This window comes from Bufo bufo, chromosome 4, assembly GCF_905171765.1.
Source record: "Bufo bufo chromosome 4, aBufBuf1.1, whole genome shotgun sequence".
Classification (NCBI taxonomy): domain Eukaryota; kingdom Metazoa; phylum Chordata; class Amphibia; order Anura; family Bufonidae; genus Bufo; species Bufo bufo.
Genome location: NC_053392.1, coordinates 132,114,629 through 132,134,978, shown reverse-complemented (window position 1 = coordinate 132,134,978; position 20,350 = coordinate 132,114,629). Strand labels below are relative to the sequence as shown.

Below are 20,350 nucleotides of genomic sequence, written 5' to 3'. Positions count from 1 at the left end.
AAGCTTCTAGGCAGTTAGATGACGCCACTGTATACTTAAAACTTAGTGAGAACCCTGTGCCATCTATCCTTGACAGGGTCCATTCACTCCTTTCTAGGTATGTCGACCAGAAGTTCCTATTCAAAAGTATCATAGAGAAGCTTGTTCCCAAGTTCCCTAAGTACCCGACTTGGTACTTTATGCCAAAAGTACACAAGTCTCTACTTCATCCTCTGGGGAGACCCATTATTGCCGGTATAGGGTCCCCGACGGAACCTATTTCGAAGTACGTGGATTGGCTACTTAGGCCTCTCTTAGTGGGTACTCCCACGTATCTCAAGGACACCGGGGACTTCCTCCGCGCCATCAATGACCTTGAATGGCGAGAGGAATTCCACCTTGTGTCCTTGGACGTGGAGAGCCTCTATACTCGCATTCCTCATGACGCAGGCCTTCAAGCGGTCGCGTTAGTCCTTTCCCGGACAGACAAAGGTTCAGTATTCTCCCAGTTCATACAAGAGTCTCTCCATCTGGTACTCAGCAATAATGTCTTTCAGTTTAACCGTCAATGGTACCGCCAGATACAGGGTACGGCAATGGGTACACCTGTCTCATGTACCTTTGCCAATCTGTATCTGGCGGTATTTGAGGAGACATACGTTTTCTCCTTGGGTAACCCCTTTCTTGTCTACATCCATAGGTTCCTCAGATATGTGGATGATGTGTTTCTGGTCTGGTCGGGCAGCGAAGAGCAGTGTGGACTTTTTGTGCAGTACCTTAATGATATTAACAATATGAACATGAAGTTCACTTTCAACTTCGGAGGCAGATGTCTGGATTTCCTTGATGTACATGTCTCCGTGGTTGAGGGGCATCTGCACACAACGGGTTTTCATAAACCCACTGCTACTAATTCGCTGCTCCACCAGGTCAGTTTCCATCCCCCCGCTGTCAAAGACGCGGTACCCTACGGACAATTCGTCCGGTTGCGTAGGATTAATAGTACCGACGCGGATTTCTTTAAACAGGCTCACCAACTTATGGGTAGACTTTTGGAGAGGGGGTACCCAAGGAGGACCGTTTTAGATGCACTACATCGAGCAGCTATCCGCCCTCGATCTAGTCTCCTTAGGGACAATACTGGCGGTGATAAGGACGAGAGATTTGCCTTCGTCTTTAAATATAGTCCCGTAGCCGACATTATTAGACGGGCAATACACAGCAATTGGGACCTATTGAGGCATGACGCTTCATTGGGCGCAGTAGCCTCCAGCAAACCAATTATTTATTTTAGGAAATGCCACACTTTAAGGGACAAATTGGTCCAAAGCGCTCTTCGGCTACCTAAAAGGTCTAACTGGTTACAAAGTAGAATCCCCATAGGAAACTATAAGTGTGGAACTTGTTCCTTTTGTCATCTAAACTCCCAGGCTAAGAGTCTGTCCTTAGGGGGCGTAACACACAGAGTTCTGCAGTTCATTAACTGCCGCACCCCCTTCGTGGTTTACGTTATCTTCTGTACCTGTAATATGTTTTACATCGGGAAAACAATCAGGCCGATGCTTGAACGGGTACGTGAGCACATCAACTCCATCCGTACCGGGCGAGGTTCTCCCCGCCTCATTGAACATGTGCATGCGGCCCATAACGGTGATCCATCTGGCCTCTCTTTTGCTGGCATTGAGGCCGTGGGACCCATCCTCCGTGGAGGGGACCGCCACCGCCTCTTGCTGCAACGGGAGGCCAGATGGATCATTAGGACCAATGCAATGGGACCCCTTGGTCTCAATGACAAGAACGACATGGCAGTCTTCTTGTGATGGTACGGCCACGTCGCCCTCTCCCTGTTTCCGCTCCTACTACTTTACTTTAATAGTATTGTCTGTATCAGCTATACCATTGTTGTTTATTCATCATATAGTCCCCTTCTTAGGCTTTGCGCCCATGCATCCATAAGATTTCTCTATATATATCCCTTCAACGCTTTTACCCCCGATCTGCCCCCTGAAACTTGTCGCTCTATCATGGTATGAGTATCTCACTGCTGCATTGTCTTGCCAAAATGACATTTTTTGTATTATTTACTTGTGTCTCTGTCTGTACACCTTTAAACGCAGCTGCACACAGGGGAGGTTCGGGATTACCATAGACACGCCCGGCTTTCCTTCCTCTATATAAGGTTACCCGTGCACCTGCACGTCATATCCGGCCAGAAGAAGCGATATCTTTGCGCGAAACGGCCGTCGCCGCCGACGCACACTGTGGCCATCCCGCCTCCCTGCCTGCGCAGCACGCTATCCTACATGCAATAAACAGCAACCAGCTATTCAGAAGTTCGGTGAGTGCCGCGTCTCTCTCTATTTTTCTTCGACATACCACTCGATTACGCAGAGCACCATCCCTTGTCTGGTCTTCATTTACGGCTGCCTCCCCTGGGTTTGATACGGACTTACAGATATACAGGTGTATGTAAGTAGTGCCGCTGCATTTTTCCTTTCCCTGCTTCCTTGTACTAAGTAAAATATACAAGTTCCGATGCCGAGTATCAAGGCCGTTATATAAAAATTTTATCAAGTTAACATATACAGTTGCAAGAAAAAGTATGTGAACCCTTTGGAATGATATGGATTTCTGCACAAATTGGTCATAAAATGTGATCTGATCTTCATCTAAGTCACAACAATAGACAATCACAGTCTGCTTAAACTAATAACACACAAAGAATTAAATGTTACCATGTTTTTATTGAACACACCATGTAAACATTCAGAGTGCAGGTGGAAAAAGTATGTGAACTCCTAGACTAATGACATCTCCAAGAGCTAATTGGAGTGAGGTGTCAGCCAACTGGAGTCCAATCAATGAGATGAGATTGGAGGTGTTGGTTACAGCTGCCCTGCCCTATAAAAAACACACACCAGTTCTGGGTTTGCTTTTCACAAGAAGCATTGCCTGATGTGAATGATGCCTCACACAAAAGAGCTCTCAGAAGACCTACAATTAAGAATTGTTGACTTGCATAAAGCTGGAAAGGATTATAAAAGTATCTCCAAAAGCCTTGCTGTTCATCAGTCCACGGTAAGACAAATTGTCTATAAATGGAGAAAGTTACTGCTACTCTCCCTAGGAGTGGCCGTCCTGTAAAGATGACTGCAAGAGCACAGCGCAGACTGCTCAATGAGGTGAAGAAGAATCCTAGAGTGTCAGCTAAAGACTTACAAAAGTCTCTGGCATATGTTAACATCCCTGTTAGTGAATCTACAATACGTAAAACACTAAACAAGAATAGATTTAATGGGAGGATACCACAGAGGAAGCCACTGCTGTCCAAAAAAAACATTGCTGCACGTTTACAGTTTGCACAAGAACACCTGGATGTTCCACAGCAGTACTGGCAAAATATTCTGTGGACAGATGAAACCAAAGTGGAGTTGTTTGGAAGAAACTCACAATACTATGTGTGGAGAAAAAGAGGCACAGCACACCGACATCAAAACCTCATCCCAACTGTGAAGTATGGTGGTGGGGGCATCATGGTTTGGGGCTGCTTTGCTGCGTCAGGGCCTGGACGGATTGCTATCATCGAAGGAAAAATGAATTCCCAAGTTTATCAAGACATTTTGCAGGAGAAATTAAGGCCATCTGTCTACCAGCTGAAGCTCAACAGAAGATAGGTGTTGCAACAGGACAACAACCCAAAGCATAGAAGTAAATCAATAACAGAATGGCTTAAACAGATGAAAATACGCCTTCTGGAGTGGCCCAGTCAGAGTCCTGACCTCAACCCAATTGAGATGCTGTGGCATGACCTCAAGAAAGTGATTCACACCAGACATCCCAAGAATATTGCTGAACTGAAACAGTTCTGTAAAGAGGAATGGTCAAGAATTACTCCTGACCGTTGTGCACGTCTGATCTGCAACTACAGGAAACGTTTGGTTGAAGTTATTGCTGCCAAAGGAGGTTCAACCAGATATTAAATCCAAGGGTTCACATACTTTTTCCACCTGCACTGTGAATGTTTACATGGTGTGTTCAATAAAAACATGGTAACATTTAATTCTTTGTGTGTTATTAGTTTAAGCAGACTGTGATTGTCTATTGTTGTGGCTTAGATGAAGATCAGATCACATTTTATGACCAATTTGTGCAGAAATCCATATCATTCCAACGGGTTCACATACTTTTTCTTGCAACTGTATTTCAAAAAGATAGGAGAAGACAGTGACTCCAACAAGTCCAGGATATAGGTAATTAAAAGTGTCAGGAAAAGACCTTCCTCAGTGATGTATATTAAAAAGGTTAAGAAGGTCATGTGAACATATTTTTTTGATATTTAGTTTTAATGTTTAAGGTTGTGATGTTCATCTGCAGTACCACAGTGCCATCTGGAGGCAGATGGACAATATTATATTATTTTATAATTTGTTTGATAACATGTTAGGAGTTAATATGACATCATTGTATTATTAGCATGCAAATACACCCACCTTACCTGATTGGAAATCCCTAATCTAAAGGGAATGATTCTTAGATAAGGGGGGTAATAATTACTTGTGTGCGGAGCAGCAGGAGAGATCCATAGATCCATCCATCCATTCATTCAATCAAGACCAAAAGAAAAACTCAAAAAGAAAACTTTACCAGAAGAAACTTGTATTTTTTTTTTATTTTTTTTTTTATTACTAGGAAAGTTCCTGAGAACTGGTCCCATCTGAACTCTGTCTACCTTTGACCCGGTAACATATATTGTGTTTACTACTCGTGATATTAATAAGATATTTATCTCGGTATATAGCAGAGTCCCCATACTGTGGGAATATATAGTGTTAGGTGCCTCCATAATGCTGATTATTCTCTTAGCAAAAATGCATATTGTTAACGGAAGATCTGACATTATTTGAAAAGAGGACTAAACCCTTGGAAAGTTATTTTCCATAGTCTGATTGCCGAGCTGAATATTTTATCATATTAATATCATATATTTTTGATTGGTCATAGGAAAACAGAGTCAAGGGAAAACGTTTATTTTCATGTATATCCGTGTTTTATTACTATAGCCTCTTTGATAAACAGAAGATCCTAAGTTTCTCTTGGTATATGAGTCTGTTTGTTAAAAGTATGACACTGGTTGTCATAAATCACTAAGTCACACTGTGCTGATGAGATAGGGGTGTGTTGGCACCACCATGTGGTACATTTTGGGTATTATTTTGTAACTTCACCATTTGTTTTGCAATTGTTTTGTTTTTATATTCTTTGTTTTATAATAAACGATATATATATATATTTTGCATATACAATTGTCCCTTTGTTTCACTGCTTGCACAAATCAAATTAAGATACTCGATAAAAAGAACTTAGAGGCGTGTTTATGTCCGCCTGAAGGATTATATAATTTTTTTTTATACATTTTTTTTTTTTTATCCTCTTTTATATGAAGATTCTTTTTATATAGAAGATATATGACAAGTGGCATTTTTTCAAAATGTAGTGTGTTCTAGATATTGGTATTTTTTTCTGGTGTTTGCCCCATAGATTTATCAACAGGAATTCAAAAATGTCAGAAAAATCCACGTACAAAACATTACTAAATCAAAGATGTTACAAAACACACCAAAAAGTGTTTTAAATGATGTAAAAAAAAATGTGCAAAAAAAAAACACCTTACTGTAAAAGAAATCCTTTCCTAAACTGAGCTGTCTCTCCTACACATGCAAATACAGACTGGGGTGTAGTGGCGTAGCTAGAAATGACTGGGCCCCACAGCAAATGTTTGAATGGAGCCCCCCTCCCCCAGTAATTTTTTCGCAACCCCTTCCTTTCATGCCGCCCCCATTCCTGTGGCTAGTAAAGATCACTCTCTCAGACCAGGCCCGGCAGCTGTTCCATCCGTTTTCTACACGGTCTATACTGCCACTGTATATAATTTCATTGTGCAATACTGTTGAGGGGGACCTGACAAAATCTTTTAGTCCTCCTCCTCCTGGATGGGCCCCTTCTGGGTCAGGGCCCCAAAGCAGCCGCTTCCCCTGCTTCCCCTATAGCTAGACCCCTGCTAGGGTGGAACCCTGAAAGTGCAGTAATGAAAAAGTTTAGGGTATCAGTATAGTGAGTATTGCACAAGCAGTCTTAAAAGATTTTAAGTGGACAAATACCTCCTTTAAGTATTCCATAAACAATAATTCTGATTTCATTGTTTGATTAAAGTTGCTTCATGCTCACCTTTTTCCACAAATTTACTTCTGGAAGATACATATACACCTTTTTGGTGTTATCAGCAATAAGATACACAGCTCCTTCCAGGGCACAGCATCGAGGTGAGGACAGGTACTTGGGGATAAATGGAGATGCAATGACACACCAACTGTCTGTAAGCCATAAGAACCATAACCATTACACACATAAGCAGCATATTCTTTATTATTGTGCATTACAAAATAAATTAAAATATACCAAATTTGGTGTATGATTGAACTAAATAAAGTGTCAGATGTAGAAGATAAATCAAAATAAGTCCACTCATTATGACGTAGGATTTCACCATCCAGTACAGACAGGCCAATTTTACATCCTTTTTGGTAACAGTGGAACTATCAGTAGTAATAAGTCAGTGCAACTGGGCTTGTTGTGCCCCTATACTCTTTTTGCTTGAGTAACATACTGTACCTATGAGCAGTGTAAAAAATGTAAGCCTCGCTTTTGAGTCTACTCTTTAACTTTGCCCTCATATAAGAGACTTCATTGCATCTTGCTATATATATACAATCCAGCATATCCTCCCATAACCGTTCTACCCAGGACTCCAGCTTTGGACATTCTATAGTAGCTCTAATATTGACCACATCCTTATCACCCTTTATACAGGTTACGCCTGTCATCATACCTTCCCCCATTTCCCAGTCGATACATCAGTATTTATACCCCTTCCCCTTTGACAGACCAACTTACCTTGTCTCCTACCCCCCTTCCTTATCACTAATGTGTTCTTTTTTTTCCAGTGACTCTTGTGACAAAGGTCCGTCTGTGACCGAAAGGTCAAAGAAAAACAGTCACAATCAAATTATTGGAAATTATTCCTTTTTTGCTTCTTTTTGGAGGATTTGTCATAAAATAAAAATAACTTTATTTTGCATATAACCCTTGAGTGTGCGGTGGTTCTCTCTTTAATATTTAGGATGCAAACCTGTCATGAAATGAGTGTCCTTTGTCCTTAAGATGTAGGTGTACAACTGAGTCCTGGCCGCACAGTGGTTTAACTGCTGTTTTGTTTAACCAATCTATTGTCTGCCACTTACAATGCTGTTCTTATGTCTCTACAGAAACAGTTTAATCACACCTAATAGCTTCAGTCATTTAAATTACAATAAACATCTTACCTCCATGAGGTCCTTAACCTTGTGTTGATTATGACAAGCAGATTATTCTGACTGAGTCACCACTGTTTAAAGCTGGTGATTTCTTGTACAAGTCATTCTAATTGAGAAAGTCAGTTGGATAACTACCAAAACATCTTCAAGAGAATACAACAAGTCCAGTTGCTCTGGCTTATTACTAGTGATATACAATGATCTGGATGAATGAGAGTTTTTACAGACATAAACAGTGGAAATCTTGTGCAGGTTCTTGCCAGCCTGGACTGGACCCTCTTTTGAAGGACACCCTAGCAGCCCCATAGTAAGCCTCTATGGTATGTAAACCCTTGCTTAGGTAACACCTTTCTATTAACCCTTGCATGTACTGTATTTATCACATAGAACACCTCAGAAGAACACCTCGAGAAGGATACCTGTAGATGGATTGTAGCACTGAAGTGTCAATGCATTGTACTTTACGGCACAGGATCCAACCAGGTACAGCTTTCCTCCACATCCAACAGCATTAAAATTGCTGACATACTTCTGAGCAGGGCTTACTGATGACCATGTTCCACTGTAGGGGTCATAACACTCTACTTCCACTGCCTCCTGTAAGGTTCCTTTTAAATAAAGAATCATTAGCAAAGACTTTAAAGTCATTGATGGATAATTAGATTATAGCTCTTCCACCAGAAATGAATATGCATTAATCTAGGGCTCAAATTTATTAGAATAACCAACCTCCAATGACATATATTTCCCCATTCAGAGAAGCACTGGCATGATTGGTTCGTGGATGAATCATAGGTGATAATTGTTTCCATATCCCTTCATTCAGTACAAAGCGCCATCCTTGACGTGTGGACCAAGAATCATCTTGAGAACCTCGAGAACCACCTAAGAGAGAAATTTAAAAGAAAGTGACAGCAAAGTGTAAGTGTCCTGTCTAAACCTACTACAACTTGAGGAAACACACACAAACACACATTTACACATGTATATATAGAGAAAATATGTTTGCCTGCAATGGATTTAATGAATGCCCTTAACCCAGACCTTTCAAATACAGATCAAATGTAATCGTGGCCTTAAAGAGAGTCTGTCGCCTCCCAAATCAGTTTCAAAGTAAGCATACTACCATTTAGGTTAGGTGCCCTGAAACATAACCATACCTTTCTTGAGAAAATACACTCTTCTATTCTTGACAAATGCTTCTTTTAATTTTTGTACAAATAAGATTTTCAGTGGACTATGGGCAGTTCTGCTCCATTTGGTGTACCATCACTCTTCCAGTAACGTTTCCCATCTCCTTCTCCCTGGTTTGATTGACCGTTGCTGAAATTCCAAAGCCAGTAGTGCTAACACAGGGAAAACCAGATACAATGAATAGAGCAGCTTCCTCCCATGGTGCTCTAAAAATCTAATTTGCATTAAAAAAAAATCAGCATTTCACAGGATTAGAAGTTTGGATAAAAAAAAAGTTAAGTATGGTTATTTTTGGTGCACCTACCTCACATGGTAGTATTCTTAATTTGAAACTAATGTTGGTGGCAGACTACCTTTAAGTTGACTGACCATAGCCTTAAAGATTTTCCCTGGTATAACAAGTGTTGCCATTTTTTAGGAAATTGGAATGCTCATTGGGAAAGGGGCAAAGTAAACAACATGTGCAGTGTATGAAAAGGTATGTTCCTGAGGGTTCTGCCACACAATCAGGTTTCTGCATGCAGTAATGAATAAAAAAAAAAGAGGAAAATTCACATCTGCCCTTTATACTTTCTCTCTTTTTATGAGCCACTCTTGATTTTGGCTTCCAAAACTGCATGCAGTGGAGATTTGCGAAACTGTTCCATACATCTGAAAGGGGCTTATATAAAGCCACGAATAAGCTGCAGAAACAACTACATTCAGTGAATTGAATTTTTTGCCACAAATCGTCTTCATGTGAATGTGCTCTCAAAAATGACAACTAAAACTTTTCTCTTCTCACCATTCTATTTACCACAGACATTGGTTGTACTCACCTGTGACATAGACATCATTATTCAGTGAAGTGACCGAGAATCCCCATTTATTATAATCAGGGAAGTCTGGAAGTGACATCCACATTTCTGCCAAAAATGTAAGACTACAGTATGTCAGAAGATACAAATTAGTAATGTATTCTATCTGTTCAATTCTTTCTGGTCTTTGAGACAAAATTTACTGATGAGAGGAAATGTCTGGTGTTGGCAATATTGTGCTTTCATTATGTCTGTCTATAAGTGTACATCAAGCAATCAGTGCTTGCATCCTTGGTTTTGTCAAAAATGTTTCCCCCCACCAAAACATCCCAAGATTCTACATATAATGAGCAATCTCAATACTGGCAAACCAATGGTGTGTAGCAAATAGCAACATTGGATTAAGGAACAATGGCTATGATAGGGATTTCAGTGGAAATTTTCAACTAAATAATTTCAATGAAAGAGGTATCCACCAAGAAAGAAAACCATCTTGCCAGTGCCACCCCACTTCTTGGAAGTGGCTACCTATGAGTCAATATCCGACTTTCCAACAATCCTTTGGATTTGACAAGGGAATATAGCCAGGCCAGATATCCATTCACAGTCAGCTGTTTCAGGGTGCTTGCTTCAGGGTAATTGCCAATAAGTCTCCATACCATGGAGTACTTCCAGTACGTCTCCATACAGGACTGGTCTCTTTAAAGGATAACTGTCACACTTAGACCCTAATTTCAATTTTCATATATGTAGTTACTAATAACATGATATTCCAGAATCAGTTACTATTAGACTGACTTACCCCATATTTAATAAGATTCAGCCCTTAGCAACCAGTCTGCATAAAACTGCAATTTCACTATTCAGTTAAGATGGCCGCCACTGCCCTCACCCTGAGGCTAATCCCGCCTGCCCGCACTAGCCAGTAACAATAGCCCCCCAAAAGTGTCAGTAACCAGAGCCCTCCCCCTAAAGGGTTAATCTCCTGCAGCACAAAGGGGTCCTCCTACCACATGTTGCTTTCATTTATACACTGAGCAGATGGCAGATCTCCCTTCCCTGGTCTGCGCTGGTTCAACTCTACTTCTCCAGCTCTGCTGAGTGAGGGAGCGTCTGCCAAGCGCAGGGAGAAGTGCACACAGCCCAGGCACTGTTATCAGCTGCTGGGGAGGACCTGGCTTTAATCATTTACTTACAGTCCCTGGCTATCTGTAATCTGACCTTGCACGCAGCCTGCTTCTGCGTCCTCCGTCCTTCAACAGATAGAGGACCATGCCTAGCAAACTGATTTTAAGCACAGGTAAAAGTAGGCAGTACAGGGAACAAAAATGTGGAATTAAGGGGTAATTGAATACACAGTGAAAAGTTGAAAAAGGGCCACCAAGGACATATTAATCACCACAATCCAATACTCCAAAAAAAATATATACGACAGTTATACTTTAAGGAAATTCAGCACCCTGCCTAAGCCATTTCAATGAAGCAGTAGTAAAAAATTTCAGACAACCATCATAGAGGGTCATGCTTAGACTGCAGCAGACCAGTCAGTTGGTTTAGGAACTGGTAAAGGAAGTAGGAGTTCATGGACCTTCCCAGACAACATTGGTTTTGTTCTTACCTGTTGATATGCAGTACCTGTCTTTAATGATTATTATCAGATTTTACTCACTGGTTTTGGGATTGTAATAAGCAAAGTTTGGAGGTGTTCTAGAAGATTCATCTTCATTTTCATCCTCATCTTCCTCGTCCTCCAAAACCTTTCCTCCTACCACCGCCAACACTTGCTGAAGAGATACTGATGTCTGCTCACTATGGCCCTTTGTCACCTGGAGGAAAAATACATGGAATCAAAAGAGACATTTCTCCCCTAATACGTTACTAAGAGGTTCCCATTCAACTTGTGTATAATCCTTTCCAGCCACTGAATGATCCGGCTATAATTACCAGTGTTAACACAAGTAACAATCGAGTCATAGCAGAGAGAGGTGACAGGTGGGAGAAATGTGACACGTGGAGTAACTGATAACTAGTGATAGGTGAGAAGAGATATAGCTGGAGAGATTAGTAAAGTGTCTATTGATAGCCTTGACAGGTGATATGGGTCATAAATGTAAGCAGGGGCAGGTGATCCCGGAATGAGGACAGCTCAGGTGTGGGAGCTGACACTGATGGCTGATGACACCTAACACTAGACAGGTTAACACTCTAGTGAAAGGTGGCATAGATGTCAAAGGTTATAACAGATGTAAGAGTTACATGTAAGGAAATGACCCAGGGTAGAGGTGGCAGCCAGGCCATGTCTATGATACCACAAATGACACGTAGGCTGGAGACATTTGTTCACATCAACCATGGAGAATCTCTAATCTCTGTAAGTTTTCTCCTTTTTATTTTCTGACTGTAGAATTTTTATATTCCATTTTACTTTACATGATTATGGGGCAGCCATCTTGGACAAGCTGTAAATAGAAGTTTCAGAGACTTACTGTACTTAACAGCAGTTATAGGGACTTAAGAAAACGAAGACAGAAAATGACTCTTTGGATTTTGTAAGAGTCTTCAGGTCACTGTGCAGGGAGGGGAAGGAGGTGAGCTGGGATCATCACATTTGGTCACTAGTGGAGAGTTGTTATGTTTAATTGTAGTCCTGCCCTCTAATGATAATGGGATGACTGCGCACCTTGTTGAAGCACAAGCTAAAAAGTGATCTGTACGAAATTCTGTATTGTGTTATCTGTATTGAACATTGCCCAGTGTGAAAAAAACTGAAATCATGTACATTTTTTTTATTCTTTCTCTGCGAGCTGCCATTACTAGCATTATGTGCAGTTCCTGTATTTGTAATGTCTGTATTTAAAAAATAAATTAATCCGTCCACGTGCCATATGCTAACTACTTTTTGGCAATCAAGGAATTGGAGACGCTCGGGAGAAAAGTCCAGTTATCTGTCCCCGAAACCCACAGAATCTGGCTTGATTGATGTCCCTAAAGACAGGGTATGTGTCATCACTAGCCAGTCATGTGCCGTGGTATTCCAGTTCTCTTCTGTATCTGACAAGCTGGTGGTCCTCAGAGGATGTGCAGTGACGCTGGATATAATTGCCCCAGCCCAGCATCATCGGTGCACCACTCATGCACCTATCAGAGGAGGAACAGAGCTAGAAGACAATGGCACATGCATGGGATTTTGGACTGGATTGAGATGATACACATGTCCATATTATGGTTCTATAGTCTTCAAGTTCTGCAGAGCCATAATTACATAATCACATGCTACACTAAAGAGGTATTCTACCCTAAAAGTGTTACATTTAGAGAGAATATATAAGATATAGCACCTGGCAGATTGCCATATGGTGGCACACAGAGCCCTTTTGGTCCTTTAGTTTAGGAAACGTTATATGCTGTCATAAAACCACATGCACTTGGCCAAACTCAGGGTCCATATTTCTACAATTTTCTTGAGACTACAAGTCCCAAGAACAGTTGAGCAGCTTAAAGGGGTTGTACAAAGTTTTTAAGTTATTCCCTATATACAGGATAGGGGACAACTAGCTGATCGCTACAGGTCCGACAGCCAGGACTCCCACCGATCCCAAGAGTGAGGGTCCCATTCCCCCATTCTCATTGAGTGTCAAGTCGAGCATGTGCCCTGCATCTCCATTCATTCTCTATGGGAGTGATGGAGATAGTCAAGCACTGTACTTTGCTATTTCTGATGCTCCCATAAAGAATGAATCGAACCGCAGTGCACCTGCACCACCTGCTGCTCCATCAGAATGGGTAAACAAAACCCCAATTCTCAGGATTAGTGAGGTCCCAGTGTTTGGACATCCCCAGCGATCAGCTAGTTATCCCCTATTATGTGGATAGGGGATAACTTATAAACTTGGCACAACCCCTCTAATAGAAAGGTGTTTTGAGCATGTCACATCAACTTAGACACAGTTAGGTGCTATGACTTAACACCGAGACCAACTAAGGCCTGTTATCTTTAGTCAATGGGTAGAATTGTCATACCTGCCCAATGTTCCTGCTGACCAATGCCCGGCATGTGTCTGATTCACTGATCAATGGCTCAGCATCCATTAGTTCTTGCAGGTAGTGGTCAGTTAGACTTGATAATCTGGCCATACTAAGCAGCTCTGGAAGGAAGTGAGCCCTGCTCTCCACATCTTGCCTGACCCACTGAAGAACTGCTTTTGCCCGACTCTGATCTTCTTTTACTTGTAGCAGAGGATCCCCTAAGTAGCGAAGTAGACGCTCAGGGGGCAAAAGTAGAAATTCTTCCTCTTGAGATACAGCCTCAAAATTCTCTTGTAGGAAAGACCAGGCCTTTGCTGTAACTTCAGAGCAGCCGTGGGTTTCACCAAATTCCCATATGCCTAAGCTATTGGTGGCATCCATCTGCTGCTGCAAATACCGAATACAAACTTTACGCACTGCAGGGAAATTAAGCTGGTTGGAGATACGAATAAGTCCTTCTACATTGCCTTGGTTAATAGTCAGGCGACCAGTGTAAGAGAAATTAATCAACGTTTCCAAGAACTCTGGGTCCACCTCTTTGATTTCTACATGTGCAGAAATGCTATCCTGGAAGTTCCCAGTGAACATGGCATGGAAGTATTGGCTGCACAATGCCAGCACAGCACGATGGCAAGGAAACTCCCGTCCTTGAACTCTCAACGTAACATCAGAGAGCTGTGGATTAAACCTCAGGGACTGTAGACCTGCCAGAATAGAGTCTGAATGGGAAGGGAGACAGAATTCCAGATCATCAATATTCCTCACCATACTTTCCTCTGAGGAGTCTTCACAATAGGATACTCATGGACTAAAAGCTTTAAAGAAAAAAAGATGAAATCAATTGATTATGGTAGACACAATTCTTGGACAATAGCTAAGCACGCATGGCATAATCATAATAATAACGGTTATTTTATTTATTTATTATTATTATTTTTGTCATTACTAATCTTAGTTGTATCATATACTGTATGTCACATAGGTTAGGGTGTTTTCACATTACGTTTACACCATAAACTGGGCATTTACACCAATAAAGCTTCTGGCGCTAATGTTCAAAATATCCCTAGGGCCAAATTCACCTGGTCTATGTGAAAATAATGTTTTTTTGACCAGTAGCATACGTCACAACCTTTCTTCAGAGGTATATGTTGGGAAACCCTCCCAACATATACCTCTGATGGAAAGACTCAAACATATGAGAACAGGGTCTTGCATTGGTGGTGTGTTAAATATTCTCCTTCTTGAAGAAACTCATCCATCATTAAGAGTGAATTCACATGGGATAAATTTGACCTTCTTTTCAGATCAATTGGACCTTCGCAGAAATGTCTGGAGCAGATCTGCTGCAATTGGATTCACCCTAGTAGGCAAACAAAATTTATAGTTCCATAAATCATTTATCAGATTCTTAAATAAAGCTCCCAACTGAAACAGCAAATAAGTTACCAGTATAGTGTATCAAACACTGGTGTATATGACCAACACCACAGATCTAGGAGCTTTAATCAGGTTCATAAAAGACAAAGCAAACAAAAAAGACCAAAAAGGCCAAGCACTATTAACACCTAAGTCACGGGTGTACACTGTGCTTGAGCACTACCCACATCTATTATGGTAACCAGGGTACCAGCTCAAAAGCTGCAAAAACCCACCATTGATCACAATTGCAAATGGGTAAGTTTAAATATTGGTATTAGTTTTTTATACTCTGGTCTGGACACAGTTATTAGTATTTAATCCTGGCACTATATGTAGCTATGTTGTTTACAGGGTACTATCCCAGTAGATGTAGTCCAGACCATACATTATAATATCCACACCTTTCCATATTCACCCCCATTTGTAAATTATGTGGTCTCTGGAGGATGCTTTTTCTGCCACCTGATTTTTAATAACATTTTATTTTATTTTATTTGTATACACAATAAATCTTTATGATACACTGCTCAAAAAAATAAAGGGAACACAAAAATAACACATCCTAGATCTGAGTTAATTAAATATTCTTCTGAAATACTTTGTTCTTTACATAGTTGAATGTGCTGACAACAAAATCACACAAAAATTAAAAAATGGAAATCAAATTTTTCAACCCATGGAGGTCTGGATTTGGAGTCACACTCAAAATTAAAGAGGAAAAAAACACTACAGGCTGATCCAACTTTGATGTAATGTCCTTAAAACAAGTCAAAATGAGGCTCAGTAGTGTGTGTGGCCTCCACGAGCCTGTATGACCTCCCTACAACGCCTGTGCATGCTCCTGATGAGGTGGCGGACGGTCTCCTAAGGGATCTCCTCCCAGACCTGGCCTAAAGCATCTGCCAACTCCTGGACAGTCTGTGGTGCAACGTGACGTTGGTGGATATAGCGAGACATGATGTCCCAGATGTGCTCAATTTGATTCAGGTCTGGGGAACGGGCGGGCCAGTCCATAGCATCAATGCCTTCGTCTTGCAGGAACTGCCGACACACTCCAGCCACATGAGGTGTAGCATTGTCTTGCATTAGGAGGAACCCAGGGCCAACCGCACCAGCATATGGTCTCACAAGGGGTCTGAGGATCTCATCTCGGTACCTAATGGCAGTCAGGCTACCTCTGGCGAGCACATGGAGGGCTGTGCGGCCCTCCAAAGAAATGCCACCCCACACCATTACTGACCAAATGCCAAACCGGTCATGCTGGAGGATGTTGCAGGCAGCAGAACGTTCTCCACGGCGTCTCCAGACTCTGTCACATCTGTCACATGTGCTTAGTGTGAACCTGCTTTCATCTGTGAAGAGCACAGGGCGCCAGTGGCGAATTTGCCAATCTTGGTGTTCTCTGGCAAATGCCAAACGTCCTGCACGGTGTTGGGCTGTAAGCACAACCCCCACCTGTGGACGTCGGGCCCTCATATCACCCTCATGGAGTCTGTTTCTGACCGTTTGAGCAGACACATGCACATTTTTGGCCTGCTGGAGGTCATTTTGCAGGGCTCTGGCAGTGCTCCTCCTGTTCCTCCTTGCACAAAGGCGGAGGTAGCGGTCCTGCTGCTGGGTTGTTGCCCTCCTACGGCCTCCTCCACGTCTCCTGATGTACTGGCCTGTCTCCTGGTAGCGCATCCATGCTCTGGACACTACGCTGACAGACACAGCAAACCTTCTTGCCACAGCTCGCATTGATGTGCCCTCCTGGATAAGCTGCACTACCTGAGCCACTTGTGTGGGTTGTAGACTCCGTCTCATGCTACCACTAGAGTGAAAGCACCGCCAGCATTCAAAAGTGACCAAAACATCAGCCAGGAAGCATAGGAACTGAGAAGTGGTCTGGGGTCACCACCTGCAGAACCACTCCTTTATTGGGGGTGTCTTGCTAATTGCCTATAATTTCCACCTGTTGTCTATCCCATTTGCACAACAGCTTGTGAAATTGATTGTCACTCAGTGTTGCTTCCTAAGTGGACAGTTTGATTTCACAGAAGTGTGATTGACTTGGAGTTACATTGTGTTGTTTAAGTGTTTCCTTTATTTTTCTGAGCAGTGTATTTTCTGGGTACTGTTTTGGGCTTTTTTTTTTTTTGTAGGTTGTTCAAAAATGACAAAGGTTCGTATATATAGAATAAAAATGGTTCCTCCCTACTGGTGCTGGTTCATGCATCCACCACCCTACTCATTCCCAGAACAAGGGGAGCTTGTGCTTGTTGGGGCGAATTCTATGTTCACTTGTCTGGTAATGATACAATGTCTAAGGAGAGAAGAAATCTGTGAAAGTCCTGGAAAATATGGGATGGAACAAGCCAGAAGTCCCACAACAGTTGCATGAGCCATCTCTATGATGTGTACACTTTTCATATTAAGTTGACATTTCTGCTATCACCAGTCTCTAATACTGTACTAAGTCGATTAACAAAATTGTCCTAGTCCCAGAAAACCCATTTCATAGATACTTTAGGTTGGAGTAACAAGAGTACTTATACCATTTATTTTACTTTCAGTATGCCTTTAGAGAGTGGAGGAAACCAGAGAACCCAGAGGAAACCCACACAAACATGGGGAGAACATAAAAAAAACTCCATGCAGATGAGAGTTGAACCTGGGACCCCAGCACTGCAAGGCACCAGTGCTAACCAGTGAGCCACTGTGCTGCCCATGTGAACAAACCTGAGGTTGTCCCATATTTGGTAAGTTAACATTATGTTAACTATTTTATACCATGCTTTTGGAAAATCTTCAGACCCTTTGACTTTTTTGACATTTTGTTATATTGCGACTATTGTGCTAAAATAAAATAAAAGTCGTCCCCCCCCCCCCCATTATTCTAAACTCAATGCCCAATAAAGAGACAGTGAAAATAGAATTTTACAATTTTTTGTTAATTTATTAAAAAGGAAAAACTAAAATTTTGCATAAACATAAGTATTTACACCCTTTGTTATGAAACTTGAAATTTAGCTCTCTTGATCATCTTTGAGATGTTTCTACACCTTGATTGGAATCCACCTCTAATAAATTCAGTTGACTGGACATGATTTGGAAAAATACACCCCTGACTATTTAAAGTTTTGCAGCTGACAATGCATATCAGAACAAAAACTAAGCCAAGAGGAGAAAGGAACTGCCTGTAGTGCTCAGAGACAGCATTGTGTGGACTAACAGATCTGGAGAAGGATGCAAAAAACTTTCTGCTGCACAGTACCCTCAATAATCATGAAATGGAAGAAGTTTGGAACAATTAGGACTTTTCCTAGCGCTGGCTGCCCCACTAAACTAAGGAATCAGGGAAAAGGGCCTTGATAAAAGAGGTTACCAAGAATTGTGTGTAGGTGCATATATGGAAAAAGGGTGAAAAAAAATTCTGCTGCACTGAAAGGTCCCAAAAGCACAGTGGCCTCCAGAATTCTTAAATTAAAGACTGTCATGGTCTCTCCTGTGACAAGGGGCAGAAGATCTAAGAGACTGGTTGCACGTGATGTGATCTGACAGCCTCTCTGATTTCATTTGCTTCTGTGTTGTTGCTGGGTATGACCACACCTCTGGTCTCAGGTGTAGCTTAAGTGGTCATTCCAACTCCTCTATTGGTGGTGGCATCATGCTGTGGGGGTGTTTTTCCGTGGATGGGATAGGGAGACTGGTCAGGGTTGAGGGAAAGCTGAATGGAACCAAGTACAGTGATATTTTTAGTGAAAACCTGATCCGGAGTGCTCTGGACCTCAGACTGGGCTGAAGGTTCACCTTCCAACAAGACAATGACCCTGAACACACAGCCAACACAGCAGTGGCTTTAGAACAACTCTGTAAATGTTGTCCCAGCGGCCAATTTCATCAAGAGAAACTGCAGACTCACATAAAAATGTAATATTGCATAGTGTTAATTAAATGAATGGGCAGCTATAATACAGGATCATGCTGAGTCTGCTAGATTGGGTCCTCTGGCTCTAAAATCTGGTTAAAGCCTAATTCACACGTCAGTGTTTTGGTCTGTTATTTCCATCAGTGATTGTGAGCTAAAACCAGGTGCGGCTCTAAACACAGAACAGGGGCAGATCTTTCCCTTATACCTTATGTCTGTGGAGGCTCCAATCCTGGTTTTGGCTCGAAATCACTGATGGAAATCACTGATCAAAACACTGACATGTGAATGAGGCTTAATAAAGAGGTGTCTCTGCCCTGTGGAAAGGAATTGGTCAGAAAGAACGTCTTTTTACCCAGTGGTTACCAAGTTTACTACCAGCTTCAGATGGAGTTGCTACTGCCCCCTATAATGGCTGGGTCCTTTTATTATGTCAGAACATGGGCCTTTGAGAGGATTCCCTAGTGGCCACCACCATTTTTCCTTTATATTAGTTTGCAGTACAACGTCCGGCCATAATTATTATAAACTGAGAACAGAATTTTTTTTTTCCATACTGCATATATAGTGTATGTTTGATGCACACACTGAGAAAGTGCCCAACGCATACGTAACATGGACCCATTATACCGACAGCAGCCAACGGAGTGTTCTTTTGGCCTCTGTGCGGTCATATATCCCAGGTTTTCTCCTTTTTTTTCCTGCAGGATTAGCAGCAGTTTGTGCTACTTCATACAGAGGCGTCTAGTAAAAAAAAAAGTATACTGCCAGGTACCAATTTTTTTAGTTTTACATGGATGTCTACTCAGTGGCATTGATTTTATGGATTGGTTTAATGTATGATACATTACAGTACATATGGTAAAAATGCTGCATACATTGTGAAAAGACCTGTATATTAACTTTCAGCCAATGATGCTGTTGGTGCAGTCAGAATTTCAGACAATTGTAAATTGAAGGGCTGGTTACAGTGTTTACAGCCTAGTTACCTGAAATCATCATCACATTGCATTTATCATTGGTATCATCTGGCCTGCAGCAGTCACTTCCCTGGCAAGCTAATGTTAGTGGCTTTTCTAGCTATACTAATTGTGGATCGTAAAAAATGAAAAATAAATCTGGCATATGCCTCTGATACTCTTTCATTACCCAGGTCTATTGCTAGAGCAAAGCGTCATATACGAAGGAACTGAGTTATCAGCAGTTACATACTGTAATATGCATCTGTAGTTTCATTAGCTGTGTTTCCATGTGGTTAATAATATGAGAAAGCAGCCACTGGAAATGCATAAAAAGTTTGCTTTTCATGAGCAATATCATAATCTCTATTTCTAGGAATCCATTGTGCTAATCTATGGGGCTGTTATTAAGGGTGTGTATAATAGAAATGCACTCTAATAACACAGAATGCACTACTTTTATCCATTTCAAATATGGGCCTCCTTCACACAGTAAGTGTTTGGTCAGTGATTTCTATCAGTGATTTTGAGCCAAAACCAGGTTTAGAGCCAACGCACAGAACAGGGGCAGATCTTTCCCTTATACCTTATGTCTGTGGAGGCTCCTATTCTGGTTTTGGCTCACAATCACTGATGGAAATCAATGACCAAAACGCTGAAGTGTGAATAAGGCTTTAGTTTGACAGTACCAAT

At 41.6% G+C, this 20,350-nt stretch overlaps 1 protein-coding gene across 2 annotated transcripts in view; it reads right to left on the bottom strand.

Moving 5' to 3' along the window:
- KLHL30 (kelch like family member 30) overlaps window positions 1–20,350 on the bottom strand; it is a 38,347-nt gene that overhangs the window by 3,143 nt on the left and 14,854 nt on the right. The window contains exons 2-7 of one of the 2 annotated variants that reach the window (XM_040427911.1): window positions 13,361–14,181; window positions 11,010–11,166; window positions 9,362–9,448; window positions 8,079–8,234; window positions 7,769–7,957; window positions 6,205–6,350 (exon numbers count right to left, since the gene is read on the bottom strand). In XM_040427911.1, coding sequence (XP_040283845.1) covers window positions 6,205–6,350; window positions 7,769–7,957; window positions 8,079–8,234; window positions 9,362–9,448; window positions 11,010–11,166; window positions 13,361–14,134 — 1,509 coding nt within the window. In that variant the 5' untranslated portion in view covers window positions 14,135–14,181. The remainder of the gene's footprint in view (window positions 1–6,204; window positions 6,351–7,768; window positions 7,958–8,078; window positions 8,235–9,361; window positions 9,449–11,009; window positions 11,167–13,360; window positions 14,182–20,350) is intronic. The other variant, XM_040427912.1, reaches the window with a different exon arrangement.